The sequence below is a fragment of the Diabrotica virgifera genome, chromosome 6 (genome assembly GCF_917563875.1).
Source record: "Diabrotica virgifera virgifera chromosome 6, PGI_DIABVI_V3a".
NCBI classification, from domain to species: Eukaryota; Metazoa; Arthropoda; class Insecta; order Coleoptera; family Chrysomelidae; genus Diabrotica; species Diabrotica virgifera.
In genome coordinates this window covers 64006807-64032519 of record NC_065448.1, presented here as the reverse complement: position 1 = coordinate 64032519, position 25713 = coordinate 64006807, and the positions used below count along the sequence as shown (strand labels likewise).

Sequence of the window (25713 nt, the reverse complement as noted above, 5' to 3'; positions counted from 1 at the left end):
ACACTGTTATTTTTACTTTTATTTTAAAAACTGCATTGAAAAGTACAAAAATTAAAATTTGGATAAACGTTCAAAAAATAGAGTGATTAAATAAAATGACACAAATAGATATGATATATAGTTTGAAGGTATGAACACAAAATTATTTGTTAAATATGAAAAAAATATTAATGATAAGATTACTAAAATTAAAAAAAACATGTCAGGCATCACATCAAAACAAAAAAAAAACTTAAATAAGAAATATTAAACTTAAAATTAAAATAAAAAATAAGGTAAGTAAAACTAATTATTTAAAACATTTTTGCGTAAATATACGATAATTGTGGTTTTTAACGAAAAATTTAAGAAAAGCTACATTTCGAATTAATTTTAAAGAAACCTACGAAAATTAGTTTTTGATAAAATTGTGAGGAAAATTAGACACTACTTTTTCTGTATAGTTCCTATGCAAGTTATTGTATATAAGCCAACGGTTATCAGAAATAAATATTTTTTTATTCTTGTTAAACTAGTACACCCATTTATACCGGACGTCCTTATGATTACGATCCTATTCATGTAACAGCAGAAAAACGGCGTTTATAAGACCACTAACGCTCAATTTTTTTTCATATTTTAATCATACATATCAGTCCTATTGTTCTTAATATGGAAATATTTATAAAATTGTTTTATATCTTTGCATTTTTGAATTTTGACCGGTCCTATAAATAGATCACTGGGCGGTAGTGTTATCATAATTGCAAGTATGTATCAATGTACTAATAAAAGTATATGGTAGACTGGATTTTCAATTTTCTCCTGGATATCGTCTCTGCCCTTCAACTTTCTCCAGAAAGTGTGCCTTTTCCATTGGATTTTATGTTGTCCGAAAATAATTTTGATGTTGATGCTTTCGATCTTCATACTATATTTTTTGTAATAGACGTCAATTTTAGGTGGAGAACTACAAATTTTACAAAAATCTAATCATGGAATATTTCAATTGTCATGAAATGAATAATGTCATATCAGTCAGCCGTCCGAATATTTAGTCTAGTAAAATAAGATTACATTACATGTAAATCAAAATGTAAATTCGTACAAGCTGGAACAAATTTTATATCAAAGTTTAGGTGAGTACAAAAGATATTTTCAAAAAAGTATCCAAATCATATGAGGGGATCATTGTTTAAATAATTAAAAAGGGGTGATTTTTGCACAATATTTATTTTTTTACCTGCTGAGGTAATATACATTTTAATGCAGGTCTTTAGGGTTTTTTTCTACAAAGCCGAAGGCCAAATCTTTGACCAAATACCTACTAAATTAAATTTGACCCCCAATTTATTTAAATAATTATATATAACATTTAAAAATCAAATTTGCAAAGAAGTATTTTTTGCGTTTTAAATAAGCAATATAAATTATTTTATTTGATAGGAGAATTTGCGCTATATTACCAGTATTAAGCAAAAAAAAATTGGTTAAAAAATATTTAATAATTTATGAGATATTCCATTTGTTTTTCAAATGTTACTATATTTTCAATTGCAAAAACGCGGTTGTTACCAAAAGAATATAAAACTGTGTAAAACCTCGTTACCTTTATCTTTATGCATATTTTTGATAAATGTATTGATAAATTCAAATTTCAATTTAGCTCCCCTCTAAAATGACATTTGAAAATTGTTTTAATTTGTTTATAATTTGTTTTTTTAATAACGTCACGGAGATTAAACATTTTGAAATGCTGTTCCGATATTCCAGTTCCTGGGAATTTTTCACTAATTAACAAATTTTTTTGTCGTTTTTTCTTCTTCTCTTTTTCCTTATAGTAAAAGCTATTATTTTGCTTATAGAGGGGGTTTCATTAATAATGTCCAATTTCTGAGTTGTCGATTCTAAACCTCAAAATATTAAGAATTAACCAAAATCACTTCAATAAAATATGGCTCCTTATTGAGTTACAGGGTGTTTTTTTTTTAATTTTAAAATTATTTTTGCTCAGTATTTTAAAACTATTCGACATATCCTTTTCATACTTGGTAGAAAATGTAGGTACTGTACACCCTATGAAATTATGTTAAATACAGGTTTCTGGCTATTACCAGAGGCGTACGACAGGCGGACAGGGGAAAGCAAATGGTTGACCCTTCCCAAATTCTACGTCACTGGAGAAATTGCCATTTTACCGCAATTTTTAGATTCTCCAATACTCTCAATGTAAATAACTTACTTTACACTCGTCACGATAAAGTCATTAGTTTTCGAAATATTTGCAGTTAAACATGTAACGGCACAGTTATTTTATTTTTATTAAAGTTTTGTGCCGTTTAATTTTTAATTTCAAATATCTCGAAAGCTAATGATTTTATCGTTAAGACTGAAGAATATATTATTCATTTATAAAGATAAAATCATTGGTTTTTAATATATTTGAGACTAAAAATTAAGCGGCACTATATAATATATATTAATCAAAATAACTAAATAACTGTGCCGTTACATGTTTAACTTCAAATATCTCGAAAACTGATGACTTTATCGTTACCAGTAAAGAGGATATTATTTACACACACAGTATTGTAGAATTTAAAAATTGCGCTAAAATGGCAATTTCACCAGTGACGTAGAATTTGGGAAGGGTCAACCATTTGCTTTCGCCTGTCCGCCTGTCGTACGCCTCTGGTAATAGCCGGAAACCTGTATTGAACATAATTTCGTAGGGTGTATAGTACCTACACTTTCTACCAAGTATGAAAAGGATATGTCGAATACTTTTAAAATACTGAGCAAAAATAATTTTTAAATTTTTAAATAAAACACCCTGTAACTCAATAAGGAGCCATATTTTATTTAAGTGATTTTAGTTTAATCTTAATATTTTGAGGTCTAGAATCGACAACTCAGAGATTGGACATTTTTAATGAAACCCCCTCTAGAAGCAAATTTATATCTTTTACTATAAGGAGAAAAAAGAAGAAGAAACAACGACAAAAAAATTTGTTAATTAGTGAAAAATTCCCAGGAATCCGATTACTGAAACAGCATTTCAAAATGTTTAATCCCCACAACGTTATTAAAAACACAAATTATAAACAAATTAGAACAATTTTCAAATGGCCTTTTTGGAGGGGAGTTAAATTGAAATTTGAATTTATCACTACATTTATCGAAATCATACATGAAAATAAAAGTAATGAGATTTTAAACAGGTTTATATTCTTTTGGTAACAACCGCGTTTTTGCAATTGAAAATATAGTAACAATTGAAAAAACAAATTAAATATCTCAGAAATTATTAAACATTTTTTAACCATTTTTTTTTGCTTATTACTGGTAATATAGCACAACTTCTTCTAATAAACAAAATAAATTTATAGTGCTCATTTAAAACGCGAAAAATATTTTTATGCAAATTTGATTTTTAAATTTTATACATAATTATTTAAATAAATTGGGGGTCAAATTTAATTTATTAAGTCTTAGGTGAAAGATTTGTCCTTAATCTTTGTAGAAAAAAAAACCCTAAAGACCTTCATTAAAATGTAAATTACCTCAGAAATTAAAAAAGTAAAAAATGTACAAAAATGACCCCTTTTTAATTATTTAAACAATGATCCCCTCATATGATTTGGATACTTTTGTGAAAATATCTTTTGTATTCACCTAAACTTTGATATAAAATTTATTCCAACCTGTACGGAATTACATTTTGATTTTTTTTTATTTTATTAGGCTAATTGTGCAATATCACTTTTCAACTCTTATTTTGGTGACATATTTTTCAACAAACCTGAAGTGTTGGTGAATGCCTCCCAATCTAATATGTACTTACCATTAAGAAATAATCATTTTCCTTTGAGCTTATGATTCCATCTACCAGTCTGTGCGAGAGGTTCTATATTATCAAAATTATATGCTATAGTAACAAAATTATTACAAAATACCCAGCCGCTTGCAAGTTCAGAAAAGCACTTTAACATATTATCAAGTACTACTCTTGGTCCTAAGGTCATATCAGTTTTAGCTATTGTTTAGGTCGCTTTAAGATTAGATTTTAATTAGATTAAGATTAGATTTTAAGATTAGATTTTAAGATTAGATTTTTTAAGACTTCTGCACAGATCCACATTCAACAGAATATTGAAATTCACATAGAAATGCTGCAAATTTTTGCAACAATATTTCCGAGATTTATTCATGAACATAATATTATTAGTCAACAGATGAAAAAGGGCCGATTTGGTTCTATTAATAAAAAGTGTGTAAATCTCAACAAAATCAGCACATTTTTCCATTGTTTTTAATTTTTTTATTAATAGGATATTACAAATATTATACAAAAAAATTATAATTCATTTTACTGTAGCCTTAAACATTGGTCTGGAGCTATTATTTTATGACATCTTATGCAACTTACTATTTTATTGGGAAATACGCCACAATTTAAGTTGATATACACTGAATAATACACTTATTATATTTTTTTTATGGTGAAACGGACGCTGGACTACAATGGGTTTTAACCCATTATAGGCCAGCGTGCTGTTTAAAGATCACTGAAATTTTTTTTTTTTAACTATTAAAATTAAAAACAATTTTATTTAACATAATATGCGGATAAATACAACCACTGACACCATCTATGTGTACCTTCAAGTGGTATGTAATTAGCTTTGTTCCAGCAGAATTTTGAACTGATTCAGAATCGTACTGAGCGTGCGCTTTACATAAAACCGTACGCGTTTTATGTAAAGCGCACGCTCAGTACGATCCTGAATCAGTTCAACATCAGTTCAACATTCTGCTGGAACAAAGCTATTGTACCAGTTCCCAATTTCTGTAGTTTTATTATGATTTATTCTTGAAGGTTGAGCTACGTTGACGTAAAGTTTTTTTGTGGTATCAGCTATCGTATGTCAGTGTTCACGTTTCTGTAAATTAAGCAGCGGCCCATTCAGCATTCTTTTGCTATTAGTATGGCAGCAAGTTCATGCAGTGTTTCTACTTTCAAGTGCTTTTAACGATATTCTACTATTTTTTAGGTACCAGTACTTGTTTTTTTTGTGCAATTTAGTTTATAAAGTATTTTTAGAAGTAAGAACCTCTACCATTTTTTGTTTCAATAGATGCGTTCATATTTTCCTAAAAAAATGAAGTTTATTTTATTTGGAGCAGTATTTAATTCTACAGTAGTGTGAAGAAGCATTCCGTACTTAGTGTAAAAATCAAATACAGTGATATAAGACAAAGTCATATTGAAAAAAAAACGGAGTACAGGTAATGGTATGACATACCGCGTGTCAGAGTCTACTTCCTGAAATATCCACGTCAGTAGTTAAGGGTTAAGTACTACGTAAAATCAAATTGTTTTAGGAATATTTTTAAGAGACATGCCACACTTGACCTTCCTCTTTATGAAAGGGGTTCAATGATACTTATACATCTCAGTGATGTTTCCTCTTCATCATCATCATAGTCATTAACATCTTAGTAGATGTGTTGTGGTTCATAATTGGGCTTCAGCAGCTCGGACAGTTTGATTGATAATATTTCTTTACTGGTCGCGGTCATCAGTTACATGTATTGCCTCAGTATACTGTTTGTTGAGAAGCTTTTTAGTAATGTCCGCCCATCGCTGTGGAGATCTTCCGCGTTGGCGTTGAGTCTGAGGCCTTCCTTGGACCACCAACTGCTCCATTTTGTGATCACTCCGATGGATATGACCAAAGAACTTTAAAATTCTAGAGTAAACGGTACTGGAGAGACGCTGATCCGGTTTAATTTCATCCAGAACCGAGACATTTGTACGGCGAGCCGTCCATGGAATTCGAAGCAGGCGTCTCCATGTCCACATTTCAAAGGCGTCTATACGTCGTCTATCTAATTCTTTGACTGTCCATGTCTCGCATGCATAGTAAAATATGGAAAAGACCAGAGTTGAAACGAGTCTCTTTTTGTTTGTCATAGTAATGTGACGATCACGCCAGACCTCGTTTAGTTCACTCATTGCTGCTCTTGCTAGTTGAATGCGTCTTCTAATTTCGGGTTCACAACTGCCTGTGTTGTTAACTAGAGCTCCAAGATATATCATAGACGAGACTACCTCGCATCCCGCAATAGTTTTGGTTTCAGGAAACTGTTGTTGGCGATCAATAACCATGATTTTGGTTTGGTTGTAGTTAACCATGAGTCCAAATTTAGCACTTTCTTCCTCGAGTTTTTTTAATAATTCAATAATTTCTTCTGGAGTAGAGGCTAGAAGTGTAGTGTCGTCTGCGAAACGCAAGTTAGATATCTTAACACCACCTAGGTTTACTCCTCCCTCCCAACCATCCAAGACTCTGCGCATTATGAACTCCGAATAGATGTTAAATATTAAGGGAGATAAAACGCATCCTTGGTGTACTCCCTTCTCCAAAGTGCATTTGTCAGACAGGTATCCGTCCATTCGAATATATGCCAGGTTATCTTGGTACAGTTTGCTAATAAGGTGAGTCAAATGTTTAGGTACACCCATTGTCGTCAATATGTTCCATAGTTTGTCCCATCTAACATTATCAAAGGCCTTTGTATAATCGACGAAACATATAAATATCGGGATCTGGTATTCTCTGGCTTTTCTATGATGTTTCTTACATTAAGGATTTGTTCTCTAGTACCTCTGCCCTTTACAAATCCAGCCTGCTCAGGTGCTATTTGCCAACTTATGAAGTTTTCTAGACGCCGTTGCAGTATGTAGGGGATCATCTTACTGGCGTGTGATATTAGAGCTAATGGCCTGTAGTTGTTACAATTATTTTTTGAACCTTTCTTATGAAGAGGTGTGATTATGGTCTTTCTCCAATCCTCAGGCCAAACGCCTGTGTGCCATATTTCATTACACAATCGATGTAATATTTTCACTCCACATTCCGGAAGATGCTTCAAGACGTCTGCAGTAATGAGATCATATCCTGCTGCTTTGTTTAACTTAAGTCTTTTTAAAGCGAATTCCACCTCGGAAAAAAGTATGTCAGGTTCAGATTCAAAACTAGTGTGGTGTGTCTCTGTTGAAGGAGAATGGAAAGTGGAGGTCTGGCAGTCAGGTACAAACGGGGTGTCCGCTGGCATCTGGTCCGTATTGGCGTATAAAGACTTACAATACGCCCTCCAAACATCAATAACCTTGTCCAAATCCGTCTGTACATTACCTTCATCATCTTTGATAGACCAAGATTTCTGTTTGAATTTACGTGTGAGTAGTCTGACTTTATCAAAGAGTTCTTTGGTGTTATTTGTGTCGGCATGTAGTTGAATTTCTCTGCAGATTTTCTCTATATGCTTGTTTTTGTCTCGTCTACAAGCAGCCTGAATAACTCTAGATAGCTGTCGGTACTGGGAATTCCTGAGAGGGTTCTCGATTCCAGCAATTTTAAGTTTTCTACGTTCTTCAACGAGGTCAAAAGTATCTGCAGACATCCACACTTCTTTTGGTCCGGTTGAGACGGCATTAGACTGTGCCTCGCAGTCAGCCAAGGTCTGTATCAAGGTATTTTTAAAAGATAACCAAATCTTTTCGGAATCATGAGTGGCGATAGTTGGTAAAATATTTTCGAATCTTGAAACACGCTGAAAGTCCTCCGTCTAAATACCTATTTGAAATTCCGATCCAGTAATACTTTCGCTACGCCCTGTATATCGATCTTCCGCATAGGCAGAGTATGGCGTTATTCAATTCTCACGGGATTTGGATGTTTATCTCGGTTCTTGCGATTCTTTGAAATTTGGTGTACAAAGGTGCCTCAAATTGTTTATATCCTACGCATTTAAGAAACGGAATATTTTTCAATAAACCTTTGAATTGTTGTAGTTTACAAGGTAAAAAGGTTTTTATGATATTTACAGTTTTGGTTTGTCGGTTATATGTTTCGTCGGTATATCCAAATAGCTAGAGGAAGGACCCCTGCTATGCTGTTAGGCTGTTGCAGTCTAGAAGATGAAAGATTTTTATGACTTTCTCAGACACAAATTTATTGAGGGTGTATTGCAACCGGAAGGCTCAACCTAAAATAAGCCGATGTCTTTAGTAATATTGGTTCTAAAAACTAACTGTAATATTGTATGAGTCATCGCATTTCGTGTAAACTCGAGGGATTTTGTTATTGCGAAGTTTGAGTAATTGTAATTGGTTTAAAGTAAAACCATCATGGCGTTCGAGGGATGTCTTGAGAGTTTTTCTGACCATTTGATTGGTAGAGAAATATCTGGTATGATTCCTATTGGTCTAAGTAGGAAGTCACTTTTTTTGGGAGAAGAAACCCAAGTTTTAGAAGGATCGGGTTAGCGGTCCTAGAGAGCAGTTCCGTAGAAGTCACCATCAAGTGAAGTTGAGTGATGAGTTCCACCAGGGCCACCATCGAGTTGAGTTTAGTTTTGGTTCCTTTAGGGCCATCGTCATGGAGAAGAGTTCTCCCAGGGCCATCATCGAGTTAAGTTGAGTTTTGGTTCCCTTAGGGCCATCGTCATGGAGTTGAGTTCCATTAAGTGTTTTGGAATGTAGTTTTCCAGTTTCCCAGCCGGCTAGGTTAATTCCAGCCCGGTGAATGTGATGGTGTATCGTGAACTCCGGCGATTTTCCCGCTGTTTCTAAGCAAATCGTCGTTATCATTTTATACCAATTTTGGTATCCACTAATTTCATTTAAGCAGTCAGAATAAGAAGTAGGAGAGAAGAGTTTCAATTTTCTCATTGCTATGTTTAACAGTGCAGTTAAAACATGTAGTATGCTCACATACTTTATTTTGGTCAAAGTTAATGAACTTTCAATAATCACGTTCGAGTCTAACTAAATAATTTTATTCGAGTAAAAGTAAAATTTGATCCAGTTTAACGAACCTTTAAACTATTTATCTTCAAGTGAAAGCTGAATTTTTCTATAATAATGTTTGTTTATAAACAATGTACTGTTTGCTGTTTGCTGTAATTAACGACAGTGAAGTAAGTGTTTCGCGAGTGCAATAGCGCCTTGGACTTTCCAATCAAGCTACGAGGAAGAAGCCAGGACACTAATTGTTAAGGTATAATTTTTATATTTGTAAAACTGTTCGTTTCATCTTTGATTAATTGGTAATCTGGTCTCTAATTATAACAGAGAGATCAGAGATTAATTTTTTTTAATAAATAATGTTTGATTTTCAACCTATAATTTATTATTTCTTTCCTTCTATCTTGAATCGTAAGAACGATAAAACATTGACTGAGTATATAATTTTGAGTGTAAAGTAAAGGAGGTAAGTTACATTATAACATTTTGTATATTATGTATATCATTTTATTTGACTATGTTTCTTTGTTTTATTTTAATTTATCTTTCTTTGTTTTATTTCTATTTTTTTTGTATAAAGTTTGGTTTCCCTTAGGTAACCAATGGCGCCCAATATTTTATTTTTTTGTATTTTTCTTTATTTTTTATTTCACATCCTTATTTCGATTTTTCTATCTTTCTAATTTTTCTAAGCTAATAAGAATATATCATAACATCTATTAAAGAATCCACTCCCTAAAATCTCTGAGACAGTAGCAACCGAGGTACTTAATAAATTATGTAGCACGAATGTTGTCAAATTCTTAATTAGTCCTGTTTCATAAAACAACAGGGGCTATCTTTTGTCTTACATTAAAATGGCCCCATATGACTTCCATTCATCGTCGTGCTATAATCTTTCATTACATTGGCTTTTAAATTGTTGTGTATCTTTTATTTTTGATATCCTCTTGTTTCGGATCCTAGCACATGCCTTGAATTTTTGCTTTAGCGTTGCAAAAAGAAGTTGGTGGTCAGAGCCGCAGTCAGCGCTAGGTCGTGTTTTACATTGGCTAATAGATGTTTTCCAGCGATGTTTAATCATTATGTAATCGATTTGATTTCGGTGTCGTCCGCCAGGTGAGATCCAAGTGTACAATCTTCTGGGGTGGTGCTTATACATAGAGTTCATTATTGTCAAGTCATTGTCAACGCAGAACTGGATAAGGCGGTCTCCCCTTGAATTACGTTCACCTATTCCATATCTACCCACAATATTTCGAATATGTTCGTCATCCATAGTAACACCGATTTTTGAGTTTAAATCACCCATGATGATAGCGATTTCTTTATTTGGGATATTTTGCAGATATGATTCCAGTTCGTTGAAAAAAGATTCAGTTGTATCATCATCAGCAGTTGAGGTAGGCGCATATACCTGAATCAAATGGACGATAGAGGGAGATCCATTTAGTTTTAAGGAATTTTCCTTAGGAGTAACAAGACACTTACTCAAGATTCAGTTGTATCATCATCAGCAGTTGAGGTAGGCGCATATACCTGAATCAAATGGACGATAGAGGGAGATCCATTTAGTTTTAAGGAAATTATACGATCACTGATAGCTTGATATCCCAGTATATAAGGAGAAAGAGATTTTGAAACCCAAAAGCCAACACCATTGATACTTTTGTTAGTGTTGCCTGAAAAGCACATGAAATGTCCCAAATTAGTTATGTAGTGCCCCTCGTTACGGAAGTGAAGTTCAGAGAGCCCGGCCACAGAGATATTGGTTCGTTCCAGTTCCTTCTCCAGAATAGCTTGTTTGCCCGGTTGTAAAAGGCCACGGACATTCCATGTAGCTATGTTGTATGGTTTGAGGTTATTAAGTTTTTGTTTTTCACCAGTAGCACATTTCGCATGTAAAGCCTGATGAGTCACGTCTACATGCCCGGTAACTGATTTCACACATTCCTCCCCGGACGAGAAGATGCGCCGGGTGCCATCCGGATCGCGAAGCTCATCATCCGAGGCCTCGCAGCTATTGCTCATATCATGAACTTTCGAGGGTGAAATAAAGGGGTGGTTTCCCGTTGCCTTCCCCTTTGGTTGGGAGTGCTAATAAGGAAATTTGTTTAAACAGGGTTAGTAGGAAAGGACAATGGTATCTACTGTTTGGACTTAGTAGATATACCAAGGCTCGCGTTTGCAGGGTCGCATACCTGAAGTAGGACTATCACCTATTGGGTTTATAGACGAGTCTCTACCCGCTACCCTGAGGAAATTAGGAGTGTGTGAATGGGGAGAGGCGCAAGTTACGCAGTTTGTGTGTAGGGTGCGCGACATGTATATGCCACACACCCCCCGCGCAAAAAGGACCTCTTCCACTCAAACACGGTCAAGAGGACTCATCCGACACTCGGGGTGTGGCTGAGATAGGTTCTTGGTAAATAAATGGGTATGGGACGAGATGGAATGTTGGGTAAGGACAGCGGTCAGCTGCTCCTGCGTTCGCCTCTTACGACCAGTAGGAGATACTGCGGGTGTATTCTTTCCTCTTCATAAAGGTGGCGAAACATCTAATGCCTGCAACTATAGACTTATTGCCCTACTACGGTTTTCTCCAAAATTATTGAGAGGCTCATAAAAACCCGACTTATGTCCTTTCTCTTTAATATTTTATCACAAAATCAGTTCGGCTTCTTAACTAATAAATGTACAACTGATGCCATGTTTTCTGTACTTCACGAGGTTTACCAAGCACTAAACAATAATCTTTATACTGCCACTGTTTTCAGTGAATATTCCAAAGCTTTTGATTGTTTAAATCACATTTTGATTAAAAAACTTAATTTCTATGGAATTCGAGGTATTTCTTTGAATTGGTTCAAATCTTACTTAGATAATAAGAAACAACTGGTTAGAGCAAATGATACTGCCTCTAGTCTCAAAAACATTGTATGTGGAGTACCGCAAGGTTCAGTATTGGGTCCTCTACTTTTCCTTATCTTTATAAATGACATCACTAATTTAAAAATCGATGGAAAAATTTTTCTTTTTGCTGTTGATACCAGTATCACTTGGAGCAACTCAACTATTGCAACTTTTCATGCAACTATAACTTCTGATCTTCTTACGATAAAAACCTGGTCTGACTCTAATTTACTCTCCTTTAACGTGGATAAAACGGTAGCATTATCATATAAAGGTGCTCTTCAACCCCTGCTTTTGAATAGCAGCCAGATCTCTACCGTTGATTCTGTAAAATTTCTTGGTATTCTTTTAGACATCAACCTCAAATGGTCCATTCATAACGATTTGTTAAGTAAGAAACTCGCCTCAGCCTGCTGTGCCATAAGATCTGTTTCGAAGGAACTCAATTTAGCATCTTCTAAAATAACATATTTTTCTTTATTCGAGTCTCATCTTCGATATGGTCTTCCCTTTTGTGGGTCTAGTACAGCTGCCCAATTTGATGTTATTTTCAAATTAAAAAAAGGGCAATAAGATATCTGTTTGGCCTCAGAAGAAAAATCCGTTGCAGAAGTTACTTTAAAGATCACGAAATTTTAACCCTTTCATCTTTGTATATTTTAGAAACTGTTTGCTTAATTCGTAAACACATGCATGTCTTTCCAGCAAGGCCTCATCATGACTACTCCACCAGAAATTCAACTTTTGATGTATATTTACAGATTCCGTCTTCTGAGTTAGTAAAGAAATCTATACTATGCTCCGCAAAAAAACTATACAACCATCTCCCTTTACAACTCAAATCTGCAACATCCTTTCTCAAGTTCCGTAAAATGACAAAAGCTCATTTATCTAAAAGATCATATTATTCAGTAGAAGAGTTTCTTAATGACTAACTAAGAAATCACAGTAATGTAGAAGTAACTAAAGTGTATTTATCTATATTTGGGTGTAACATAGAGCAGCTTAAACTTATTAGTTCCTTTGTTTGTGTTTCATTATATTATGTTGTATGTTCAATTTTGCAATTTATAGTAATTTTGCAATATATTGGTTTTTGTGACGTCGACTTTGCAAAGTAACAAGACACTTACTCAACACACACACTACACATTACTCCCCTGACTTAGTGATAAGTTATACAATTACGTGGCTAAAGGTTCTAGTTCTACACCAAAGCCAAAATCAGAGAAAAAAAAATATTGGTTTTTGTTTTTTTACTTCACTTTTTTAACTTGTTTATATTTTTTTTATTGACGATTTATCTAATTTTATAAAATTGTATTTGTTATTGATGTATATCTTTTTCGTGACTCTATGTTAAGCTTTGTCCATAAAATTGTATAATTTTCAGTGACAATAAAGCATATTTCTATTCTATTCTATTCTAATAAATATCTCAATGATCTTGAATAACTAAATTGTTGATATTTGGTAAACAACAAGTATCTGGAAATATTTATTATGTACCCAATAATAACACTGTTAATATTGCAAAGCATTAATTAATATGTCCTTAAACAATTTAAGATAGAGTAACAATAATCTTATATGTATATTTCAATGCCTCTAAAAATATGGAGGGATAGGAGTGTACGCAGCAATTACGTTTAATAAAATAATAATAATAATAATTAAAATCCTGTTATGACCTGTTATGACCTATGGCATTGAATCAAGAAAAGACACAAATAAAACCAAAAGCATGCTACGAACAGCCGAAATGAAGACACTAAGAGCAATAGCAGGGAAGAGAAGAAGAGATGAAATACGAAACATCATGAGGGAACAATGTGGCGTGCAAAATGTAGTCAGATGGGACAGGCAAAGTCGAAGAGAATGGTTCAGTCGTGTAATATAATGGAGGAGCACAGACTACCAGGAATTGCTCTAGAAGGAAAACCAGCAGGCAAGCGTCCACCGGGGAGGCCACCAAAAAAATGGAGAGATGGCTGGCAGTTTACCTCTCAAGAAATACTTCAACGTTGGAATAAACAGATCGACAGATCTACAACAAGTATAAGAAGAAGAAGAATTAAAATCCCCAAATTAAAATTCATTTACACATCCGAGTTAACGGCTATGTAACTTTGTGGTAGAATTAAAATCCCCAAATTAAAATTCATTTACACATCCGAGTTAACGGCTATGTAACTTTGTGGTACTGTATCAAAAACTCTGATATTATTACTGATTCTTTAAGTTCTGTAACTTTCTTAATAACTTATATTCTCGCCATCCAAGTCTAGCACTTATCAAATAAGCATTATACCAACTGCAAACTATGCGAATAAATGTGAACTTTGTATGAATTCCTTCACATATCGGGATTGGTGGTAATGAAGGAGTAGATTCCTTGGCAAAACTAACAGTCTCGAGTCTGGAAGCTGCAGAAACCAGAAGCATTCCACAACTAGAAGTTAAACCTTTAATGAACTTAGTAAGCGATGCTTGGCAGACCAAGTGGAATCTCTCTCTCTTCAATCCTGACCCCCCGGAGCGAGTGTAGTGATCGACGTGATGTCGTGTGTTGTCCGTCTCCAAAGATGTCTGTCTCTGGTCATTTCTTTTAACTCATGCATAGGTCTTTTGCAAATTCCTGTAATTTGATCGATCCATTTTGTGGGGGATCTTCCTCGTGATCTTCGGCCTTCCACAGTTCCTTGTATAATGAGTCTTCTCATGTTTTCTGTGTTTGCTCTCATAATATGTCCAAAACATTTTAATTGTTGGAGATGGACTTTACTGGAGAGTCGTTGGCTAACTTTTAGCTCTCTTAAAATTGAATTATTTGTTCTATGGTCGGTCCAAGGAATTCGTAGCATTCTTCTCCAACAGAACATTTCACTGGCGTCTATTTGTCTTCTTTCCGAATTTCTCAGGGTCCAAGATTCACATCCGTAGGTCAGTATTGGGAATATTAAGCAGTTGATCAACCTCATCTTTAACGCTCGTGAAATTTGACAGTCCTTCCATATTGTGGTCATTTTTGCTGCAGCCACTTTTGCTATACCACATCTACGTTTTATTTCTTCCTGTAGTGACCCTGTGTTTGTGATTAATGATCCCAGATATAAGTATTAGCTCACAACCTCAAACCGATCAATTGTGGTTATGTGTGGATTATTGTTATGTAGTCTATCCACTATCATGATCTTTGTCTTTGATATGTTTAATTGCAGACCAAATATTTGACTTTCGTTTTCAACCAGTCGTATAGGATCAATCAGCTTTGCTTGACTATTTGCAAGAAGGGCTGTGTCATGTGCGAAACGTAGGTTGTTTATTTTATAACCATTTACTGAGATGCCCTTTTCCCATCCTTCAAGTGGAATCAATCAACATCCAAATTACGAGAAGTTAAATATTCTATTTTGCCATGGAAATCAACCCCAAATAAGCGTTTACATCAAACCATTCTATGCCATCGGAAAATAGACCATACCACCATGACCCATAAAAATCTGCTGGAGAGTGAGCAAGTAATTGAACTTCGTAAGTCCTAGGTTTTCACCCTAGTGCAAAGTAGAGCTGTAAGTATATTTGAACTATTCGTATAATTTTGCGTCGATTGATATACGATTTCACTAATTTTGAGTCCTTTTTAGTAAACATTCGCCATAATAAAGGTTTAAAGAGAAATGACTTCCAAACCGGAACTAAAGGTTCAAACTCTACTTTTCAATTGGCTTCGATTGATCTGCCACATGTACTATTTCTGTGACTATAATATGGCACTTCCCGTTAGGAATTTTTAACCGGAAATGGCATAAAAACCAAAAGTATACATATGTTCTCATCTTGCTAAGACACGTCGAATGATACATCGCTTACACTATTTCGGTGACTTTAAAACAGTTCTTCCGGTTGCAACTCGAAAACCGCAAGTCCGATGTCAAATTTTTGCTCATTAATACTGGGTTATAAGCTTTCATTCGACACCTCATTTGTCATTCTACCTGGTAAAAGGACGGAGGAGTTATATTCGCGGTCGGACGGGCAGACAGACGACAGACATAGTAGGTCAAATTTCTCACCATTAGTACCATCCTAGTACCATCAGACCAATAATAACATACGCGGCAGAAACACGACCCGACACAGACAGGACAAAAATATTTCTCAAAACAGCGAAGATGAAAACCCTCCGAAAAATCGATGGTAAGACTCTATGGGACAGAACTAGAAGTACAGATATACGATGGAGGTGTAAGGTGGACAACATTAATAACTGGGTAAGATACAGAAGAATCGAATGGAATGCCCACATAAGCCGGAGAAGAAGAAGAAGAAGTACTATCCTAGGATTATAAGCTTTCATTTGACACCTCATTTGCCATTCTACCCTGGAGGAGTTATATTCGCGGTCGGACGGACAGACAGACAGAGTAGGTCAAATTTCTCACCATTAGTACCATCCTTAGATTTTAAGCTTTTATGTGACACCTCATTTTTCATTCTAACTGGTATACTGACGGAGGAGTTATATTCGGTCGGACGGACAGACGTACAGACAGTCTAGGTCAAATTACTCAACTTTATTACCATCCTTGGATTATAGGCTTTCATGTGACACCTCATTTGTCATTCTACCTGGTATAATGACGGAGGAGTTATATTCGCGGTCGGACAGGCAGACAGCCTAGGTCAAATTTCTCACCTTTAGTACCATCCTTGGCATATAAGGTTTCATTTGGCACCTCCTTTGTCATTCTACCTGGTGTAATGATGGATGAGTTGCGTTTACGAACAGACAAACAGACGGACGGATGGGAGGACAGACGGACGGATGGGAGGACAGACAGACGGACGTGGATAATCCAAATTTTTTACATTTTTTCAAAATTAGTGAAAACAAAAATTAGAAAATACAAGCAAAACAAGCAATATTAAATGATGGAACTGAGAGATATAGACAATTTGTCATTATACTAATTGTATTCAATAAATGTATTAAACCAATAATTGTGAAACTTTAAATTTTACTACGCCAATGGCCCTTGCGGTAGAGGCATAAATAACAAATTAAAAAAACGATTTCTTATTAAAATTAAAATCTGTCGCGTAAGCTCCAAACGTAAAACGCCTACCCTGTAATAGGTATTTGGATAAAAAACTGGTAACTAGTTTTTTATCCAAATACCTATTAATTGTTTACGTTTAGGTGAAACGCTTATGTTATGTTCGGTTGGGTCAAGAGTGCTTTGCATTTTCGAGTGTGCGTTGAGATAAAGACAAATATATTATTGGTCCCGGTAAATGTCATTTTAAGATTCGCCATTTAAGTAATGTACGGATAAATCGGGCGTGGGTGATATAAATTTGCAAAATCGTGGAAATAACTTTGTAAACACAGAGAAATAACTGCTTTAGTGTGTTAAACTGGTGTTTGGTGTTAAAGTTTTCTTCGGTATGAATATTTATACAAGGTATGTCTTATTGGTTTATAACATGTTTATTACTCATATGAAATATTACCTGTGTTACTGAAGGATCATTAAAGAGATCTTATGATACAATACAACACATTACATCCAGGATATACTTATTTCATTGTAATTTGATAAAATATGGTGTTTCCAAATGTATTACGTTCTGGTATAATTTTTTATTACTCTGTCATAATATTACAATAAACAAATAAAGAGTTGTAAAAATAGTAAGTAGGTGCCTTAATATCTATGTTAAAATAATATGGGACTGATCAGTATTTTAAATGCATTTCAAAGAAACTTGAGGTAAATATTCAATGTATTCCTCCACTGAATAAAAACAGCTTGTAGTTAGCATTCTTTTTACTGTTTGTTTAAAATAAATTAAACTTTTGTGATATTGCCTGGTAACACATTGTAGAGATTAATTTATAGAATTTCTGTTAGATTTATTTAGACGGTAACGACTTAATCTGATATGATCTGATTGTCTGGTGTTATAATTTTTATGATATGGTGTTTAATAAAGGATCCAGGCCTCCTGTGTATACAGTATGGTGCAAATGAAAGGAATAAATTCGTTATTTCGTAAACTGGCGACTTTACTGAAAAATTCCGAAAGAGGTCGATTTTTATTTTTAAATTATGATATTTTGGCATATATATCACACAAGTTACGTCATCCATCTGGGCGTGATGACGTAATCGATGATTTTTTTAATGACATTAGGGGTCGTGTTCTAGCTCATTTGAAAGGTTATTCAATTCTATATTCAGTAATATAAACATTAACATCGTTATTTATACAGGGTGTCCGAAAACAATTTTTTTATGTTAAATTAATGGACAAAAAAAGAAGAATGTATGTAATTTATTTAATTCAAAATATATTTACTACTGTCAGAAAACAGGACACAAATGTTTATTCGAAAAATTAACATTGCTTTTCTGTTAAATTAATTGTTCAATCTTCCAAAAAGCAGGTGCCTAGAGGGAGCTGGCTTGAACATTGAATTTAAGCGAAAATCAATGTTTATTATTCAAATAAACATTTTTTTTTTCTGTTTTCTGATAACAGAAAAAATAATTTTGTATTAAATAAATTACAAACATTCTTTTTTTTTATCAATTAATTTAATTTAAAAAATTGTTTTTGGACACCCTGAATAAATAATTAGGTTAATGTTTACATTACTGAATAGAGAATGAATAACCTTTCAAATGAGCTGGCACACGACCCCTATTCTCATTTAAAAAAATATCGATTACGTCATCACGCCCAGATAGATGACGTCACGCGTGTGATATATGTATATTATGCTAAAATATAATAATCTAAAAATAAAAATGGACCTTTCTCGCGATTTTCCCTTAATCTCGCCGGTTTACGAAATAATGAATTTATTCCTTTCATTTGCGTAATACTCCATACTGCATAATATGTCTACAAAAACACAACAAACAAAGTAGGCAACGTGAAGGTAATCTACTAAATTTAATAAATAAAGGCCGAAAATGCTGCAAATAGCTCACGTCAAATACCTATAATTTTTTTATCGGTCTCTTTTGTAAATGGAAAATTACCAAAAAGTCGATTGCATCACCCGTAGAATCGGGGCATAGCTATGTGAGTAATATAAAGCAAAATACATACGTCGTTTTTTATGTAGAGAAGAGCGTCGATAATCCAAACTAATAATTGGTACAGGGTAGTTCGGATTATCAAATTGTTCGGATTATCGAACATATATGATCAAAATACATGCAAAGCTCATAAACATAGTACATTTTATGTACATAATATGTACATACGTTTTAGTTACAAGGAATAAAACACCTGCATAATAAAAAATATAATTGTATGTATTCCTGCATAAAAAAAACAAAAATCCGCGGTCATATTTTGCCCATATTGTCACATTATTAGTACATTCTTTTACGGTTTTTGCTGTAAATTTTAAACAACCGCTTAGATTAACATGAAATTTGGCATAAGCATACCTAACATGTTAACTAAAAACAGTGATATTGTGCAGATGTGTGCTTTTGCCCTGGGGGTGAATTTCACCCCCTTTCGGTGGTAAAAGAATATATACATCCAAAATAAGTCCGGAAATCGATATACTGACTAATTCTGAGCAACTTTTGTTCTTTAGGGTTTTTTCACCAAGTCAATACTTTTCGAATTATTTGCGAGTGAATTTGTTCATTTTTCAAAAAAATAACCACGCTTTTAGACGGTTTTACGCAAATAACTTAAAAAGTAAATATTTTGTCGAAAAAATCATTTTTAGCAAAAATATAGCCTGTAAAAAGTTGAAAAAAATTATGTATATATTAGGTCACTTTACTTAGAAGCAGAGTTATAGCTAATAAAATATAGGATCATATTCGTCAAATTCCAAATCGAATATTTTAAATTGAAATAACCAAAAAATGAAGCACTTTTTGGGGAAAACTCATTAAAACTTTTTTAAAGTGTTTAAAACAAGCTTTCTTTTGTTTTACAAAAACATTTCTAGCATCAAAAATAAACTAGTTGCGCTCAAAATAAAGTTGGTCCCTTTTGTTTTGGCAAATATTTTCAAAATTTTTAATTTTGGAGAAAATGCATTTTTTAAAAATAACTTAAAAATTGTTAGAGATACCAAAAATCTGAAATAATAGGAAAGGTCGGCTTGCTTTTCTGAATATTTTTTATTTTTTTGTTTTACTCTAAAACAAAAATTGGTTAAGATTTGTTGTATCTAAATTTGAATACACTTGTGATTAATGAATCTTTCAAGCCATCTTAACTACAGCCATCTCAAAAATAAGGACTTAAAACCAATGAAACTGACAGATCATATAAACAATACATACAGAAGTAAAGAAACTTGTCAAGTGGTAACGATTACGTTTATTTGAGATGCTAATTAGTTTAGATGCTAAACACTTTAAAAAAGTTCTAATGAGTTTTCCCCAAAAAGTGCTTCATTTTTGGTTATTTTAAGTTAAAATATTCGATTTGGAATTTGACGAATATGAACCTATTTTTCATTAGCTATAAATCTGATTCTGCTAAGTATAGAGACCTAATGTATACACCATTTTTTTCAGTTTTTACAGGATATATTTTTCTGAGAATATTTTTTTTCGATCAAATACTTACTTTTTGCGAAAAACCGTCCAAAAACGTGGTTATTTTGTTGAATAATGAACAAGTTCACTCGCAAATAACTCGAAAAGTATTGACTTGGTGAAAAAACTCTATAAAACAAAAGTTGCTTAGGACTAGTCAGTTTATCGATTTCCGGACTTATTTTGGACACATATTTTTTTACCCCCGAGAGGGGGTGAAAGTCACCCCCGCCCCAGGGCAAAAGCACACATCGGCACAATATCACCTTTTTTCTTAGACCTGTTAGCTATGTGCATGTCAAATTTCATGTCAATCCAAGTGGTTCTGTAAAATTTAGAGGTTTTGTAATATTTTACCGTTAAAGAACGTACTATAAATAAAAAAATTCGGTCCGCGATCATATTTTTTAATTTTATAATTTTTTTTGCGTTCGGATTAGCGAACGTTCGGATTACCAGGGTTCGGATTATCGACGCTCTACTTTATTAGTAAGTTTTCCTAATAGCCTTCATAAAAACAAAGGTGAATATAAAAGGAAGCACTGGGATTTGAGAAATTTCTAAAATTTAACAAATAATTGTTGTACACATAAGGCTTATTATACACTTAATTATTAGAATAGGCGAAAACGGCGGGTTCGTTGGAAAAAATATTCCCATGAAAATTTCTGCATAATTACATTCGTGAGACACCCCAGAATAAGGTTTAAGAAGTCGCCCACGCGAAAAGTGGTCCAATTTTTTTTAACAATTTTTTTTAATCGAATTGCAAAAATCAATGTTTTCGGCGCGAGCTATTTTTTTTTAAGATTCTTCGGACTATTCCGGACAAAAAGGTTTCTTGTAATTTTTCTCTAAAGTTGATGGTTTGGAGTTAAAAGCAATTTAAAATTTGAAAAACGCGAAATGGCCATTTTTAAGACTTAATAACTCGGTTAAAAATTATTATTATGAAAGTCAGAAAGTGATTGTATCAAATTTAAAGCCTTCCCTACAAGATCCTGAAGAAATTTGTGTCATTAATTTATTACTAAGCTGTTATTTTTATTTATTAATATTGAGCGGTAAGATCGTATTGACGCGGCTGCAAATGTGAGTGCGAGTGAGATGCGCCATTGTACTGCCTGAATAGCATCTCTTTCCCACTCATCATGGACGGCCGCCTAAAACGTGCATGGCGCTCATTAGTATTACTTAAAAATAACAACTTAGTAATCAAATAATGACAAAAATTTCTTCAGGATCTTGTATGAGGGGCTTTAAAATTTGATTGAGTCACTTTCTGACTTTCATAGTTATAACTTTTAACCGAGTTATTAAGCCTTGAAAATCGCCATTTTTCTTTTTTTTTCAATTTTGTATTGCTTTTACCTCGAAAACGATTAACTTTAGGGAAAAATTATAAGGGACCTTTTTTATCCAGAATGGTCCAGAAAACGTAAAAAAAATTGTCCAAGCCGAAAATATTGATTTTTGAAGAGATATTGAATATCTCACGAACGTGATTATGCAAACAAATTTCGTGGGAATATTTTCTCCAAAGAACCCGCCGTTTTCGCATTGTCTATATGTCAATTGCAATATTCACAAAAAAAAAATCATCAAAACAGGAGATAGTTCAATAGGAGGCGACTCATGAACAGATTTATTCCTTTCGAAATTGATTATTTTCCTGCAAGTTTTAGACTTATTATCAGACAAGTTATATGTTTATCACATTTATGTTGCGTCCTTTGAAATCTTTAGTCCATTTGTGTTTATTTTTTCACTTGGCTTTCTTCTTCTTGATGTGCCTATCCGTGACGAATGTTGGCGATCATCATGGCAATCTTCACTTTATCTGCAGCAACGCGGAAAATCTGCACAGATGTTGTGTTGAACCAGGTTCTCCTCAGGTTCTTTAACCAGGTTGTCCTTCGCTGGACCTAGCTTTCCAAATATTTTTCCTAGCAGCATGTAGCAGCTCCTACGCCTTGTAGGAGGGCATATCTGGATTAATTTCGCATAATGTTTCCAAAGTTTTCCAACCTTCGAGATCTTCCCCATTCTTCTGAGGACCTCCTCATTTGTGATCCGGTCAGTCCACGAGATTTTAAGAACTCTCCGATGTAGCCACATCCTGAAATGCTTCCAATTTTCGGCACATACCTTCGTTCAAGTCCATGGCTTTCAAGAGAAATGTTGTGGCTCTTGGAACATGCCCCCATACGGTTGAAAGTGGATCTAGCTTTTCCGATGCGCGCTCTTGTCTCTTGGCTGTTGCTCCATTCTTCATTTTTTATGGTGCCGAGGTAGTTTTATTGCGTCACTTTTTCTACATCGCTTTGGTTGATATAGAGTTGACCTTCTGTTATATTTTTCTTGCTAATGATCATAAGCTTTGTCGTCTTTACGTTTATATTGAGTCCACATTGTTGACTGTAATACGTAATTTTGTTGATGAGGACTTGTAGGTCTTCTAGGTTGTCCGCAAATACTATGGTCTCATTTACATACCTGACGTTATTTATCCGGTACCCGTATAGTAGAATATCTTTCTCAGTTTCGTCTAAAGTTTCGATTAATATTCTTTCAGAGTAGAGATTGAAAATTATAGGGGACATAATGCAGACTTCATGCATGATTTTGACATATTCTGTGTATTCATCTTTAACTCTGAGGTATGCAGTCTGATTCCAGTAAAGGTTTTTAATTATTTTCAGATTCTGGTTGTTAATAAGAAATTTGCATAAAATTTTAAATTCGAAAAAAATGTTATAAATCACAATGAAACGTAATTTATAACATGTATCAAAGATAAAAAAAGCAGTTTTTCTGTTTCGTTTGGCCCCTAAAGACGATTCTAAATTCAAATTAGTACAGTTAGCCCAAAACACGTCGTGACGTCATATATTATATGTTTATATTCTGCACCAGCAAAGTAAACAAAATTGTATACAATTTTAAATTAGACATTATAAAGGTCGGCAGAAAATACGTGTGATCGTTTGAACTATTTTAAATCCATAGAAAACTTGTACTTTTAGAAAATGGTAATAAACAACACTTATGGTGTTTTCTTTTATTTGCCATAGTAAACCTTCTTTCCTTTTCTTCAAAAACTGTATCAAACTCCAATCTCAACAAACTGGTATATATTATTACAATTACATACGACAAATGTCATTATTAAAGCTCGGCTTATAGGCAAAATCCCTTTTTTGCCTATTTTGCCTATTATAATTGTTTTTTGCACTTTTTGCCTTTTTTCGTAAATTCCGCCTATTTGTGCCTTTTTTAAAATTTCACGGTACTACCCATGATATTATTCTATTACTAAACCATTCTATAATAAAATTTTGGGTCAATAATAAAATATCAATGGTTTCTTTATATAACAGATTTATAGGAAAATGTACCTGAACGAGACTTGAGGGTTAACTATTTGGAAATCCCTAAGCTTTATTAGTTTATTATCAGTTGTACAGTCGGTTACTGTATCAGAGTTAAGTCATAAATAGTTTAGTTTTGTTGCGTATACCGAAAAGCAAAGAACACGTTTTAAAACGTTTTAGACATTTGTGTGAAAAGATGACATCTAAATTAAGGCTATGGATCGCACCTTATTCGGAACTTTCTCTAGAAGGAGATGGAGCATTTTGTAAACCATGCGGCAAATCGGTAAGTTTTATTTTTTCTCTTTTTTTCTCGTCCCAAAACATAACTAAATTCTAAAGAGGTTTTAGAATTCTAATTATTTTTTTTAAATTCTCAGATTCCAAGCAGAAAAAAGTACTTTATTGACCAGCATTGTGGAACTCCACTTCATAAACGTAATTTGGAAAAATTAAATTCCTCTTAGTTAGACCAAATATCTCTGTGGGATAGTTTAAGCAGTTCAAAAAAAAAGGAGGAAGACGCATTTAAATTTGAATTATGCCAGATGATGATTGCATCCAACATTTATCTATATAAAGTTAATAACCCTAGTTTTAAATGCTTTTTCGAAAAATGTCTTAATAAATCCTTACCGGACGAGAGTACATTGAGAAAACATACTGTGGAAAAATGTTATGTGGAATGTATTTCAAAAATAAAGCGAGAGTTAGAGGGCAATTTTTTGTATATTATCGTGGATGAAACGACAGGTGTATGCGGCAGGTATATAGCTAATTTAATGATTGGAATTTTGAACGAAAACTTTGCGAGAAAACCTTATTTAGTTGCCGTTAAAGAATTGGAAAAAACAAACAATTTAACAATAAGTCGATTTATACAAGATAGTTTAACAAACCTCTTTTTACCCAACCCTATACCAGTGAATAAAATAGTTTTAATGCTTTCAGATGCTGCGGCATATGTTAAAAGCTGCTGTTAATTTAAAGATTTTTTATTCTAATTTAATTCATTGCACTTGTGTAGCCCACGGGGTAAATAGAATTGCTGAAGAAATAAGAAATCTGTTTCCGTTGGTAAATAATTTTATAAATTTTATGAAAAAAGTTTTTGTAAAGGCTCCGTTGAGGGTGCAAATATATAAAGAAAGACCCCGGTGTCCCTTTGCTACCTAAACCAGTAATTACAAGGTGGGGAACCTGGCTCGAAGCAGTTTTTTTTACTTTGAACACTGCAATGAAATATAAATAGTTATGTCAGAATTTGATGATGATATTTCCGAAGCCATTCGAGAAGCAAAAAAAAATATTAAAAAATCCCAAATTGAAACAGGAACTCGCTTATATCAATGACAATTATAAATTAATAGTTACCACAACTACCTTATTAGAAAAACAAGAGATAAATTTATGTGAGTCAGTAAAATTAATAGATAAGATAAAGACGAAAATTAAATCGGCACCTGGAAGTAACGGTCAATTAATTTTTAAAAAAATGAAATACGTTTTCGACAAGAATGAAGGTTTTTCGTTTTTATCTAATGTTGCTAAAGTTTTGAATGGGACATTTTCCGAGGAATTACAAATTATGCCATATTTATTATCCGCTCTGAAATATGCTCCAATTACATCTGTCGATGTCGAACGTTCGTTTTCAATGTACAAATTAATTTTAAGTGATCGAAGACATAGTTTTAAGACCGAAAATATTGAAAAACATTTAGTTGTTTCTATTAATGATACAATTTTAAGTGGTTATAAATAATAAGTTATATTCCTTTATTGCCTACATTTTGCCTAAATGTTAATATTCCTGCCTTTTTTAATAAAAATCTTTGCCTGTATAGGCGCCTTTTTCTTCAATTTTTGTTGCCTATAAATCCGAGCTTTAGTCATTATAATATAAATATTTTTCCTTTATTTCGCGACGAGTTGCTGGCCAAATACCTAAGTAGGTGGAGGCCAATAAACTAAAGAGGAAGAAAAGAATACACCTAAATATAACCATAAATATAAATATACCCGTAAAGTTAAACTATGT

General features: G+C 33.4%; 1 protein-coding gene across 1 annotated transcript; it reads right to left on the bottom strand.

The window, feature by feature from the left end:
* Positions 1 to 9683: 9683 nt before the first annotated feature.
* Positions 9684 to 10641, bottom strand: LOC126886078 (craniofacial development protein 2-like). The gene is made up of 2 exons (XM_050652921.1): positions 10334 to 10641; positions 9684 to 10211 (listed from the first exon to the last, which is right to left on the bottom strand). Exons 1-2 carry the CDS (start codon positions 10487 to 10489, stop codon positions 9684 to 9686), a joined length of 684 nt encoding a protein of 227 aa, XP_050508878.1. The 5' UTR covers positions 10490 to 10641.
* Between the last annotated feature and the right edge of the window lie 15072 nt (positions 10642 to 25713).

Bases quoted from the DNA above. Each gene is read 5' to 3' on its own strand.
- LOC126886078 (XM_050652921.1), bottom strand. From the start codon at position 10,489: ATGTGCTTTTCAGGCAACACTAACAAAAGTATCAATGGTGTTGGCTTT. The intron at 10,212-10,333 runs GTATATGCGCCT...CATTTGATTCAG, and splicing joins CTATCGTCCATTTGATTCAG to GTATATGCGCCTACCTCAAC.